Source organism: Paroedura picta, chromosome 3, assembly GCF_049243985.1.
Source record: "Paroedura picta isolate Pp20150507F chromosome 3, Ppicta_v3.0, whole genome shotgun sequence".
In the NCBI taxonomy this organism is placed as follows: Eukaryota; Metazoa; Chordata; class Lepidosauria; order Squamata; family Gekkonidae; genus Paroedura; species Paroedura picta.
In genome coordinates, this window is record NC_135371.1 from 3,279,307 (window position 1) to 3,293,635 (window position 14,329).

At 47.1% G+C, this 14,329-nt stretch overlaps 2 protein-coding genes across 2 annotated transcripts in view; both read right to left on the reverse strand.

Moving 5' to 3' along the window:
- Positions 1-14,329, reverse strand: part of LOC143833888 (uncharacterized) — a 20,053-nt gene continuing 5,724 nt past the window's right edge. The window contains 2 exon segments of the mRNA XM_077330127.1: positions 1-2,322; positions 2,324-3,870. Of these exon segments, the coding sequence (XP_077186242.1) occupies positions 1,039-2,322; positions 2,324-3,870 (2,831 nt within the window). The 3' untranslated portion in view covers positions 1-1,038.
- Positions 11,547-14,329, reverse strand: part of LOC143834138 (uncharacterized) — a 19,089-nt gene continuing 16,306 nt past the window's right edge. Inside the window, exon 7 of the mRNA XM_077330743.1 lies at positions 11,547-13,896. Within this exon, the coding sequence (XP_077186858.1) occupies positions 11,967-13,896 (1,930 nt within the window). The 3' untranslated portion in view covers positions 11,547-11,966. The remainder of the gene's footprint in view (positions 13,897-14,329) is intronic.

The window sequence follows — 14,329 nt, forward strand, 5'->3', positions numbered from 1 at the left end:
TTTTGCCGTTGCATTTTCATTGCATGTCGTTGCTTTCGTTTTCTTGATGTTGAATTTCAAGACAACTTTTGCACTCTCCTCCTTCACCCGCTGTCTGCAAGGAATGAAATGATCTATCAAAGAAGGGGTTGACCAAATATTTATTTATTTGGATTTTTATACAGCCCATTCTTTACAGCTCTGGGCGGCTTATATGGAACAATTGGATAAATTTACATCAAACATTTTAACAGTCTAAACACCATACAATTTTCAAAAGAACATCTATTGGTAATAATTATAACATGAATAACAACAGCACTGGGGATATCAAATTGTTCAGTCATGGGAGGGCGTCTGAGGGGGGGCCCAGCAGATGTTCTCAGTTGGTCAGCCTCAAGTGAATGCCTGGTGGAAGAACTCCCTTTTGCAGGCCCTGCGGAACTGTCGAAGTTCAGGCAAGGCTCTGATCTCCTCAGGGAGCTCATTACACCAGGTGGGGGGCAGGACCAAGAAAGCTCTGGCCCTTGTTGAGGTCCGACGCGCTTCTCTGGGGCCAAGGATCTGCAGCCAGTTGGAGGTGGCGGAGTGTAGAGCTCTTTATGTGAGAGTCCGGTCTATTGCTCCCAATAAGCAAACTTTGTGGAAGAAAATCTCTTTATTGAAAGTATAACGAAGCAAGCACCTCTGAATCTTCGCCCCTTTTCAACCCCTGGCGCCCTCGGACGCATTTGGGCACAGAAAACTTTGGATGCCACCCCCCGTAGCCCAACCTGAAAATGGAAGTTAGACATAACTGGAGGCTCAGGCCCCCGAGGTCAGAGATGGCAGGACCCCAGAACATCCAAGGGCTTTCCAGCCAGACAGAACCCCTGATGCACCAGCCACCTTCACACTGGCAAAGGCTAAAAGACAGAAAGAAGATTGTGAAATAGCTATTTTATAATTTTTAAATGTTATTTTGGTCTAAAGGTTCCCTGCAAATACTTCAATTACATGATTTTATCTCATTTTATTATATTGCCTATGCTAGTTAAAAGAATGTAATGAATAAACCAACTAAGGCTTCGCCCTAGTATGAATATTTTTATGTTTTTTCAACGTGTCATTCCGAGAGAAGACCCATCCACACTCCAAGCATTTAAATGGCTTCTCCCCTGTGTGACTCTTTTGATGAACAGTTAGGCCGCCATTATGAGAGAACGACTTTCCACACTCCAAGCATTTAAATGGCTTCTCCCCTGTGTGACTCTTTTGATGAACAGTTAGGCCGCCATTATGAGAGAACGACTTTCCACACTCCAAGCATTTAAATGGCTTCTCCCCTGTGTGACTCATTTGATGAACAGTTAGGCCGCCATTATAAGAGAACGATTTTCCACACTCCAGGCATTTGTATGGCTTCTCCCCAGAATGAATCAGTTGATGAGCGGTTAGGCTGCCATTACGAGAGAACGACTTTCCACACTCCAGGCATTTAAATGGCTTCTCCCCTGTATGAATCTTTTGATGAGCAGTTAGGCCGCCATTACAAGAGAACGACTTTCCACACTCCAGGCATTTATATGGCTTCTCCCCAGAATGAATCAGTTGATGTTTAATTAGTTGGCAATTATGAAAGAAGCACTTTCCACACTCCAAGCACTTATGTGGCTTCTCCCCTGTGTGAAGTGATTGATGTCTCTTTAAGCTGCCATTATGAGATAAGCACTTTCCACATTCTAAACACTTATATGATTTCTCCCCTGTGTGAAGTATTTGATGTCTCTTTAGGCCACCATTCTGGGCGAAGCACATTCCACACTCCAAGCACTTATACGGCTTCTCCTTTGTGTGAATCTTTTCATGAATTTTTAGGCAGCTTTTCAGAGAAAAGCACTTCCCACACTGCAAGCATTTATATGGCTTCTCCCCAGTATGAAATGTTTGATGTGTTCTAAAAGTGCTGATCCAAGAGAAGAACTTTCCACATTCCAAACATTTATACGGCTTCACCCCAGTATGAATCTTCTGATGTAATGTTAATTGATTCTTCCGACAGAAGCACTTTCCACACTGCAAGCATTTATATGGCTTCTCCCCTGTGTGAATGCGTTGATGGCATCTCAGGTACTCATTACTGGAGAAGCAATTTCCACACTGCAGGCATTTATATGGTTTCTCCCCAGTATGAATCACTTGATGATATGTTAGGCCACCACTATAAGAGAAGCACTTTCCACACTCCAAGCATTTATATGGCTTTTCTTCAGTATGAATCTTTTGATGTGTCCTTAGGTAGGGATTTTGAGAGAAGCATTTTCCGCAATCTAAGCATTTATATGGCTTTTCTCCAGTATGGCTTCTCCCCTGTGTGACTCTTTTGATGTTTCCTTAGGTAGCGATTTTGAGAGAAGCACTTTCCGCAATCTAAGCATTTATATGGCTTTTCTCCAGTATGTATCTTTTGATGAACAGTCATGTCACGCTTCAGAAAAAAGCACTTTCCACACTCCAAGCATTTATATGGTTTCTCCCCAATATGAATCATTTGATGGTCTTTTAGAGAGCTGCTCCGAGAGAAGCACTTTCCACATTCCAAACACTGATATGTCTTCTCCCCAGTATGAACTATTAGATGCTTTTTAAGAGTGTTCTTCGAGGAGAATGACTTTCCACACTCTAAGCATTTCAATGGCTTCTCCCCAGTATGTGTCTTTTGATGCCCTTTTAGAATGTCCTCCTGAGAGAAGCGCTTCCCACACTCCAAGCATTTATACGGCTTCTCTCTGTGAGCCTTTTGATGTTTCCCAAGACTTCTTTTCAGAGAGTAGCACTTTCCACACTCCAGGCATTCATATGGCTTCTCCCCAGTATGAATCACTTGATGCTCTTTTAGAGAGCTGCTCCAAAAGAACGACTTTCCACATTCCAAACATTTATATGTCTTCTCCCCAGTATGAACTATTTGATGTATTTTAAGAGTTTTCTTCAAAGTGAATGACTTTCCACACTCCAAACATTTATATGGCTTCTCCCCAATATGAATCTTTTGATGTGATGTTAAGTTGTACTTATGGGAAAAGCACTTTCCACACTCCAAGCATTTATATGGCTTCTCCCCAGTATGGATCTTTTGATGTGATGTTAAGTTGTGCTTATGGGAAAAGCACTTTCCACACTCCAAGCATTCATATGGCTTCTCTCTTCGGTGAGCCTTTTGATGTTTCCCAAGACTTTTTTTCAGAGAGTAGCACTTTCCACACTCCAAGCATTTATATGGCTTCTCCCCAGTATGGATCTTTTGATGTGATGTTAAGTTGTACTTATGGGAAAAGCACTTTCCACACTCCAAGCATTTATATGGCTTCTCCCCAGTATGGATCTTTTGATGTGATGTTAAGTGGTGCTTATGGGAAAAGCACTTTCCACACTCCAAGCATTCATATGGCTTCCCTCCAGTATGGATCTTTTGATGTGATGTTAAGCTGTGCTTATGGAAAAAGCACTTTCCACACTCCAAGCATTTATTCGGTTTCTCCCCTGTGTGAGTCCTTTGATGTCTGCTTCTTGCACTAGGCCAATGGAAACACTTGCCACAGTCCTTGCAGTTATATCTTTTCTGATATGTTTTAGCACTGAATTTGGAGCTAAGCCCTTTCTGGGTCATGGCACCATTAGGCCTCCTTTTTCTCTTCTCTCTTTCATCTTGGGTTGAGACCTCAGGCTTATTTCTGCTCTGATAGGCCACCGATTCGCTCCTCTGTTTTTGTTTGGCTCCCCTTATTCTTCTGCCAGGCCTCTTTGGTATCACTTGACCCTCAGATTTCGTCTCCACCTGCAGACGGTTGTCTTTTCCCACAAGACTCTTTCCCGAGTCCTTCTCCCTCGCCAACTCCCTCACGTCTGCAACTGCAAGAGAGAGACAGAAACGCATTCAGAATGAAAAGGTACAAGGGCCAGTTCATGGATCAACTGAGTAGTGGTCCTAGAACCCCCTCCCAGAAGGAGTCTCAAAGCAGCTGACAATCGCCTTCCCTTCCTCTCCCCCCAGATCTCCCTCTTCATATTGTTTTGGTCTGCTCATATCGCTCTCTGATTTCTGAAATTTTCACTTGGATGAAATAGTGATTCCCAGTTGCAACGTATGGCTGTGAAAGCTGGACCAAAAAGAAGGCCGAGCGTCAAAGAATTGAGGCTTTTGAACTCTGGTGCTGGAGAAGATTCTTGCGAGTCCCTTGGACTGCAAGGCGAACAAACCGGTCAAGTCCTAGAGGAGATCAGCCCTGACTGCTCCTTAGAAGGCCAGATCCTGAAGATGAAACTCAAATACTTTGGCCACCTCATGAGAAGGAAGGACTCCCTGGAGAAGAGCCTAATGCTGGGAGCGATCGAGGGCAAAAGAAGAAGGGGACAACAGAGAATGAAGTGGCTGGATGCAGTCCCTGAAGCAGTCGGTGCAAACTTAAATGGACTCTGGGGAATGGTAGAGGACAGGAAGGCCTGGAGGATCCTTGTCCATGGGGTCATAAATATCCTCTCTTTCTCAAGGCCTTTAAGCCCCCAAGTGTGGGAGCTCCATTCTTTCCTTGGGGGAGAAGGAATGTGAGTCAAAGAGGGGCAAAGGAAGATGCCAGCCCTCCCTTCTCCCTCGTGATCATTACGGAAGGGGAAAGAGCCTTACCCAGAGAGGCCACGGTCTCATAATTGTCCTCTGTCACCTCCCAGAAGAGTTCTCTTTGGCCTGGATCCAGGAGAGCCCATTCCTCCTCCACGAAGAGCACGGCCACCTCCTCAAAGTACACCGGGGGTCTCTGAAAGAGGGAAAGAGGGCCCAGTGGATCCTGCATTCCTGCCCATGACTATTCAAGAATCAAAACCCCACTGGCCAGTCAACTGCTAGAAGAATGCAATAAATCAATCTGAAAACCTCCACGAAATGTAAACTCAGACTATTGCAAAGAACTGGACCTCCCTTGGCCGAGACCCATCGGGAGGAAATAAACTGCACAGCGGTCATAACAACTGTGCTCTGAGACAAGGCTTCTTCTTGAAACATTTTTGGTCTGCAGAGGCGTTCTGTGTCCCTCTAAAGCTTGCATCCAGCTTGGTAACCCTGAGCTGCCCTAATACAAGTCTATGAGTCCCTTGTTCTATTTTTAACCTAACAAGCAATGTGATCCTTGTGGTCTCAATTGAGAGAACTTCTTGAGGGCGAGACTCTTGGAATCCCTCTTTAGGTCAGGGGTTCTCAATCTTTACTGTGCCAGGACCTCTTGGTGGTACCGGTTTATCCATGGAGCACTTGTAGCACATGGTACGGGCCCTGCAGTTGAAGGGGCTCTTGAGGAAGATGGACTTTGCAGCCTCCCTCTTGCAAGAAGTCCCCCCTTCTGCAATTCTTTAGGGGCTCCCCTTTCGCCTCAGCCCTGCGGGAAAGCCTGGCTTCAGCTGAAATCCCAGAGGTTCACTTTTGTAATTGGCAGGGGGGTGAATAAAACTATGTACTCTCAGGAGCTGTAGAACAGAACATTTTATTGCAACCCAATGCCAACTCACAGAGGGCCTGAAAGCTAAGGAAAAAAGAACACATCCAGGGGGGTGGAGTTTCCCTTCACCCCTAATCAGGTTTCAGTTAGCTCTTGGCTGGCTGAACATTTTACGCCATTCACACACAGAGACACAAAGCACAACAGAGGGGGGGGAAGGGGAGGGGATGCTCTGGCGGCAGCATGGGCTGCATTTGATGGCCTCCACTGCAGCCTGCCAAGTGACGAGGCAGCCCACCCCCAAAGAAACAGACTCCCCTGCAAGAAAACCCTCGAAGGGTATTTCAGGGCGCTCCCCCCCCCCCCAAAAAAAAAGAAATCTGGAATAGCCATTGAAGAGCAAAGCTGAAGGCAGAAAGCGGGGGGGGGGGAGCTTTTCTCTCCCTGAAGGAGACTCAAAGCGGCTTACATTTGCCTTCCCTTTCCTCTCCCCACAACAGACACCCTGTGAGGCGGGTGAGTCTGAGAGAGCCCTGAGATTCCTGCTCCGTCAGAACAACTCTATCAGTGCCGTGGAGAGCCCAAGCTCACCCAGCTGGCTGCATGTGGGGGAATGGAGAATCAAACCTATCTCGCCAGATTAGAAGTCTGCACTCCTAACCACTACCCCAAACTGGCTCAGGAATACAACGGGTACTAGACTGGGGGGGGGGGGGGAAGAGGTGGAAGAACTCTGCGGATGGCCTCTCCCTCTCCCCAGGAGCTGGAAAGGCTGCAGCCTGGAGGCCCCCAGGAAGAGAACTCTCCAGCAGGGGCAGCTCCCACCCAGCATCGATCTGCAGCCTCTGAGACTCGGATGGAGGTAGTAGGAGGAGGGGGGGGCAGGGGTGGGGGATGGAAGGCGATTGGCTGGCCGCTGGACAGACAGGCAGGCTGGTTGGAGGAGAAGGCACTCAGGGGCGGGACAGCTGCCCTGAGTGGGTGTTAAGGGCTGAGTGGCACTTAAGCCATGAGACCAGCTCCTCCTCCAAGCTCTTACCAGAAATATGTAGTGGTACAGACACAGGTTGAATGAATGAATGAATGAATGAATGAATGATTTATTTATTTGTATTTTTATACCGCCCTCCCCAAAGGCTCAGAGTGGTTTACATATAACTGAAACAATGCATGAAACCATACATATAATAACATATTATTAACTGGTATGACCAAGTTACAGTATAACATAACAGTATAACATTATAACATAAACATTGAATGAATGAATGAATGAATGAATGAATGAATGAATGAATGAATGAATGAATGAATGAATGAATGATGCCGAAATCCTGCACTCACCTTTCCTGCAGAGGTGCCAAGGCCAAATTGTGTCACCATGCGGGGGAAACAGGAAAGAGGAGAGGTCCTGAGGAACTGGATGTCTTCGTCTTCTGGAGAAACTGCACCCCTGACCCCTAAAAATGGCCGGGGGGATGTCCCTGGTGCCCGCAAATCCTCCTGGGAAATGTAGTTCCCTACAACAGCAACACCCAGAGAGAATAAAAAGCAAACAAGTATTTGGGAATGTTGGGTGGGATTTTTTGCTCATTAGTTGCTTTGAGGGGCAGCTTTCTTTGTATATGAATAAATCTTCCTTCTTGTTTTATCAAACCCCCTTCTTCAGGATCTCTTTCCTCCTCAGCCTCAATATAAAACGTACCGTATATACTCGCATATAAGCAGAGGCACCTAATTTAACCACAAAATCTGGGCAAACTTCTTGACTCGCATATAGGCCAAGGGTGGGAAAGGCTGCATCATCACAGGCTCTCCCCCCCAGCCTCCTCCCACACCAACATATACAGAAAAGTCAAGAGGATAAATAGCTGCTGGGTTTTGTACCCTGCTTTTCACTAACCAAAGGAGTCTCAAAGCGGCTTACAATTGCCTTCCCTTCCTCTCTTGATGCCAGACACCCTGAGAGAGCTCTGACAGAACTGCTCTGTGAGAACAGCTTTGGCAGGAGAACCAAACAGTGCCCCCCGGGCCAGCAAACCAAAGCAGGTCAAAAGTACCCAAAGTTGGCAACCTACTACAAGAATTACAACAGCTACCAAACTGGGAGAATGGGCAACTCTAACTACGACTGCAGTGCCCCTCCAGAACAAAACAGTGAAAGAAAGAACTGTACAGATCAAATTTTAAAAGAAACACAACCGCAAAAAGAAAAGGCAAACAATGCTGCCCCTCAGATAAAGGAAGAAACACTCGGAGAAAGAAACACCCAGAACATCTTGTCACTGAGGGGAAACCTTTACTCACAATAGAAGGGGGGGGGAGAAGAAACAAGGGGAAAGAGGCTTACATAAAAAGGCCAACGTCTCGTGATTTTCCTGCACCACTTCCCAGAAGAGCTTTCTCTGGCCTGGATCCAGCAGCGCCCACTCCTCCTCCGTGAAGAGCATGGCCCCCTCCTGAAGAGACACCGGGCAGTTCTGCAAAAGCAAAATATGGATCATCTATTTCGGTCCCTCAACCACTCAAGAAAGGAAAGAAGGAAGGGTGATCCCAGCACCCACCCAATTAAGTGGGAGAATGCAATACTTCAAAGGGATGGCAAGGAAAATTGCAATCTTTTTAAAAAGCATTTAACAGGTATAATGCACTAAAAGTCTCTCAAATTCAGAAAATTGGACAAACCTGGGCTTCTCTTGGTCAAGTCCAATTACATTAAACAAACAAACAAACAAACAAAGGACCCCGACTGACAACAGGACGCTTTCTGCTATACGCTGCGTTTCCAGAGAAGCTTTAAGCATTTCTTTCTTCAGTGGCTTTTTGTGTTGCTCTAAAACAGGGGTAGTCAAACTGCGGCCCTCCAGATGTCCATGGACTACAATTCCCAGAAGCCCCTGCCAGCAAATGCTGGCAGGGGCTTCTGGGAATTGTAGTCCATGGACATCTGGAGGGCCGCAGTGTGACTACCCCTGCTCTAAAACTTACCTTAAGATCCTGGGAACAATATCTGGCCAAATGAAGCTGGTGATGCATTTTGCTCTGATTCCCTCCTCAAGGAAGCCAAGGCCTGCCCATTCCAGGCTGCAAGAGAGGCGGGGCACAAACCTCCGGCACAAAGCGACCCTCTCCTGGAAGGACCCCCGTTTGCACAACATGCCCCTGAGAGCCATTGGAACCTCTCCAAGAGATTCTGGATTTCACCGAATTTGTTGTTGTTGTTATGTGCGAAGTCGTGTCCGACCCATCGCAACCCCATGGACAATGATCCTCCAGGCCTTCCTGTCCTCTACCATTCCCCAGAGTCCATTTAGGTTTGCACCTACTGCTTCAGTGACTCCATCCATCCACCTCATTCTCTGTTTCACCGAATAACAACAGTTTAAAGCAAAACGCAACCTCCTGCAGAAAGAGCACCACATTGGAGGGGGGACACTGAAAAGCTACGGGCCTCCCTGTCTAGGGTTCGGGATGGGGGTAGGAGTTGCGATGCTATAAACGAAGGGGGTGGGCACATCCTGGTCCGGACTGAGGACAGAAAATCTCTCCCAGGTTTGCTTCAGAAAGGATGGTTTCCTCCTGAGAAAGCAGGCAGGTGGGGGCAGCCCAAATAGGGAGAGCTCTGTTCACAAGAATCATAGCGTTCGAAGGGTCCTCCTGGGTCATCTAGTCCAACCCCCTGCACTATGCAAGACACTCACAACCCTTTCGCTCACCAACTGTAACCTGCCACCCCCTTGAGCCTTCACAGAATCAGCCTCTCCGTCAGATGGCTCTCCAGCCTCTGTTTAAAAATCTCCAAAGATGGAGAACCCACCACCTCCCGAGGAAGCCTGTTCCACTGAGGAACCGCTCTGACTGTCAGGAACTTCTTCCGGATGTTTAGATGGAATTTCTTTTGCATTAATTTCATCCCATGTGTTCTGGTCTGCTCCATCCTCTACATCAGGGGTAGTCAAACTGGGGTCCTCCAGATGTTCATGGACTACAATTCCCATGAGCCCCTGCCAGCATTTGCTGCAGGCCCCCAGCATTTGCTGGCAGGGGCTCATGGGAATTGTAGTTCATGGACATCTGGAGGACCACAGGTTGACTACCCCTGCCCTACATGGCAGCCTTTTAAATACTTGAAGGTGGTTCCCAGATCCCCTCCCAGTCGCCTCCTCTCCGAGCTCCCCCAACCTTTCCTCCCGCGTCTCGGTCCCCAGACCCCTCCCCGTCTTTGTTGCAGGAGGATCCTTCCCTGCGGATCCCAAAGGAGAGATCTGCTTCTGGGGATCGCCCGCCGGAGAAAGCATCCGTGTGCATTGAAGACACCCAAATTTAGCAGAGCAGGATGGGGCCAAACGCCGCTTTGGGATCTAGGGGAGGGGGGGGATCCTGTCCTTGCGCGAGATCTGTTGGGGGGGGGGATCCTCCACTCACCTTTCCTCCTGCACGTGCGCAAAAGGCAATTCTCCCGCGGAGGGATCCAGCTGTTCAGAACAGCGAGTTCCTTTTGTTCTCTCTGTTTACAAAGGGTGAGTTTTGATTTTTTTTTTGGGGGGGGGGGAAGGAGGCTCCTTGTACCTGCAACTGGGCTTAATAAAGAGCTGGAGGGACTCCCGGTGGGCGCGCGTCCGTGATCCCCCGGATCTAGGATCTGCCTTGATTTTAGCAACACGAAGCAAAGAATCCCCCCCTTGCAATGCCTGGGACCGCTCTGTTGCTCGCAAGGCCTTCTGGGAAATGTAGTCCGTGAACGCTTGGAGAGCCACAGTTTGGCCAGCTCTGCATGCAACAGTTTTCACCTCCAAAACGAGTGCAAACTGGATGTGCAGCCAGCCAATCATGAGTGTCTATTAAAAAGGTGAAGGTCTCCCCTGTGCAAGCACCGGGTCCTGCCTGACCCTTGGGGTGACGCCCTCCAGCGTTTTCATGGCAGACTCAATACGGGGTGGTTTGCCAGTGCCTTCCCCAGTCATTACCGTTTACTCCCCAGCAGCAAGCTGGGTCCTCATTTTACCGACCTCGGAAGGATGGAAGGCTGAGCCGACCTTGAGCCGGCTGCTGGGATCGAACTCCCAGCCTCATGGGCAGACAGCTTCAGACTGCATGTCTGCTGCCTTACCACCCTGCGCTACAAGAGAGTCTTAAGTGTCTATTGTGATCAAGTATTTCCAAGACTGAACAGTCATCCAAAACATACTGAAAGAGACAGGGGGTGGGTGTGGCTTTTTGACCAGGAAATGCCCTCTGACTCATGCAACTACCCAACCTGTATCTCCCGTGGACTATCAGGGTGCCATCTCCTCAGAAACATAGAAGAACAGAGTAGGAAGGGACCTCTTGGGTCATCTAGTCCAACCCCTCCCAACCCTTTCACTCATCCACTGCAACCTGCCACCCCCTCATCTCTCCAAAGGATCAGCCTCTCTGCCAGATGGCTCTCCATCTCCAAAGATGGAGAACCCACCTCCTCCCGAGGAAGCCTGTTCCACTCTGACTGTCAGGAACGTCTTCTGGATGTTTAGACGGAATTTCTTTTGCATTAATTTCATCCCATTGGTTCTGGTCCGTCCCTCCCTCTGGGGCAGGAGAGAACAACTCTGCTGGCAGCCTTTTAAATACTTCAGATCCCCTCTCAGTCGTCTCCTCTCCAGGCTAAACAGACCAGGCGCCCCCAAAAGTCTTGGTATGACGTTATTTTTAACGTTTATTTCTACATTCTAACGTTTATCTCTAACGTTTCATCCAAGTTCAGATGGGCCTTCTCCGCACCTGGGTTGGATGCCCTCCCCTCTGCCATTCTTTTGGGTAGATTTCAGCATCAAGCCAATGCCTGCAAATGCCAGCGCTCTGCCAGTGGGGTAGAAATGATCTCTCTTAAAGTGCAAACTCTATGCTGAGGGCAGGAATCGTATCATTGGTCCCTTATTACGTTGCTTCAGTCGCTTAAAGCCGTCATCAACCTCCGAGAGTCCTCTGATTAGATTTCTGCTAGAAGACAAAAAGCCAACCATCTCATTTGCTGTCTGCAAGGAATGAAATGATCTATCAAAGAAGGGGGTGACCAAATATTTAGGTGAGAGTCCGGTCTATTGCTCTCAATAAGCAGACTTTGTGGAAGAAAATCTCTTTATTGAAAGTATAACGAAACAAGCACCTCTGAATCCTCGCCCCTTTTCAACCCCTGGCGCCCTCGGACGCATTTGGGCACAGAACACTCTGGATGCCACCCCCCGTAGCCCAACCTGAAAACGGAAGTTAGACATAACTGGAGGCTCAGGCCCCCGAGGTCAGAGATGGCAGGACCCCAGAACATCCAAGGGCTTTCCAGCCAGACAGAACCCCTGATGCACCAGCCACCTTCACACTGGCAAAGGCCAAAAGACAGAAAGAAGCTTGTGAAATAGCTATTTTATAATTTTTAAATGTTATTTTGGTCTAAAGGTTGCCAGCAAATACTTCAATTACATGATTTTATCTCATTTTATTATATTGCCCATGCTAGTTAAAAGAATGTAATGAATAAACCAACTAAGGCTTCGTCCTAGTATGAATATTTTTATGTTTTTTCAACCTGTCATTCCGAGAGAAGACCCGTCCACCCTCCAAGCATTTAAATGGCTTCTCCCCTGTGTGACTCTTTTGATGAGCAGTTAGGCTGCCATTACAAGAGAACGACTTTCCACACTCCAGGCATTTAAATGGCTTCTCCCCTGTGTGAATCTTTTGATGAGCAGTTAGGCCGCCATTACAAGAGAACGACTTTCCACACTCCAGGCATTTATATGGCTTCTCCCCAGAATGAATCAGTTGATGTTTAATTAGTTGGCAATTATGAAAGAAGCACTTTCCACACTCCAAGCACTTATGTGGCTTCTCCCCTGTGTGAAGTGATCGATGTCTCTTTAAGCTGCCATTATGAGATAAGCACTTTCCACATTCTAAACACTTATATGATTTCTCCCCTGTGTGAACTTTTTGATGTCTCTTTAGGCCACCATTCTGGGCAAAGCACTTTCCACACTCCAAGCACTTATACGGCTTCTCCTTTGTGTGAATCTTTTCATGAATTTTTAGGCAGCCTTTCAGAGAAAAGCACTTTCCACACTGCAAGCATTTATATGGCTTCTCCCCAGTATGAAATGTTTGATGTGCTCTAAAAGTGCAGAACCAAGAGAAGCACTTTCCACACTCCAAGCATTTATATGGCTTTTCTCCAGTATGAATCTTTTGATGTTTCCTTAGGTAGCTATTTTTAGAGAAGCACTTTCCGCAATCTAAGCATTTATATGGCTTTTCTCCAGTATGTATCTTTTGATGAACAGTCATGTCACGCTTCAGAAAAAAGCACTTTCCAAACTCCAAGCATTTATATGGTTTCTCCCCAATATGAATCATTTGATGGTCTTTTAGAGAGCTGCTCCGAGAGAAGCACTTTCCACATTCCAAACACTGATATGTCTTCTCCCCAGTATGAACTATTAGATGCTTTTTAAGAGTGTTCTTCGAAGAGAATGACTTTCCACACTCTAAGCATTTCAATGGCTTCTCCCCAGTATGTGTCTTTTGATGCCCTTTTAGAATGTCCTCCTGAGAGAAGCGCTTCCCACACTCCAAGCATTTATATGGCTTCTCTCTGTGAGCCTTTTGATGTTTCCCAAGACTTTTTTTCAGAGAGTAGCACTTTCCACACTCCAAGCATTCATATGGCTTCTCCCCAGTATGAATCACTTGATGCTCTTTTAGAGAGCTGCTCCAAGAGAACGACTTTCCACATTCCAAACATTGATATGTCTTCTCCCCAGTATGAACTATTTGATGTATTTTAAGAGTTTTCTTCGAAGATAATGACTTTCCACACTCCAAACATTTATATGGCTTCTCCCCAATATGAATCTTTTGATGCGCTTTTAGAATGTCCTCTCGAGAGAAGCACTTCCCACACTCCAAGCATTTATATGGCTTCTCTCTGTGAGCCTTTTGATGTTTCCCAAGACTTCTTTTCAGAGAGTAGCACTTTCCACACTCCAAGCATTCATATGGCTTCTCCCCAGTATGAATCACTTGATGCTCTTTTAGAGCGCTGTTCCAAAAGAAGCACTTTCCACACTCCAAGCATTCATATGGCTTCTCCCCAGTATGGATCTTTTGATGTGATGTTAATCTGTGCTTATGGGAAAAGCACTTTCCACACTCCAAGCATTCATATGGCTTCTCTCCAGTATGGATCTTTTGATGTGATGTTAAGCTGTGCTTATGGGAAAAGCACTTTCCACACTCCAAGCATTCATATGGCTTCCCTCCAGTATGGATCTTTTGATGTGATGTTAAGCTGTGCTTACGGGAAAAGCACTTTCCACACTCCAAGCATTTATTCGGTTTCTCCCCTGTGTGAATCCTTTGATGTCTGCTTCTTGCACTAGGCCAATGGAAACACTTGCCACAGTCCTTGCAGTTATATCTTTTATGATATGTTTTAGCACTGAATTTGGAGCTAAGCCCTTTCTGGGTCATGGCACCATTAGGCCTCCTTTTTCTCTTCCCTCTTTCATCTTGGGTTGAGACCTCAGGCTTATTTCTGCTCTGACAGGCCACCAATGTGCTTCTCTGTCTTTGTTTGGCTCCCCTTATTCTTCTGCCAGGCCTCTTTGGTATCACTTGACCCTCAGATTTCGTTTCCACCTGCAGGCGGTTGTCTTTTCCCACAAGACTCTTTCCCGAGTCCTTCTCCCTCGCCAACTCCCTCACGTCTGCAACTGCAAGAGAGAGACAGAAACCCAGTCAGAATGAAAAGGTACAAGGGCCAGTTCATGGATCAACTGAGTAGTGGTCCTAGAACCCCCTCCCAGAAGGAGTCTCAAAGCAGCTGACAATCGCCTTCCCTTCCTCTCCCC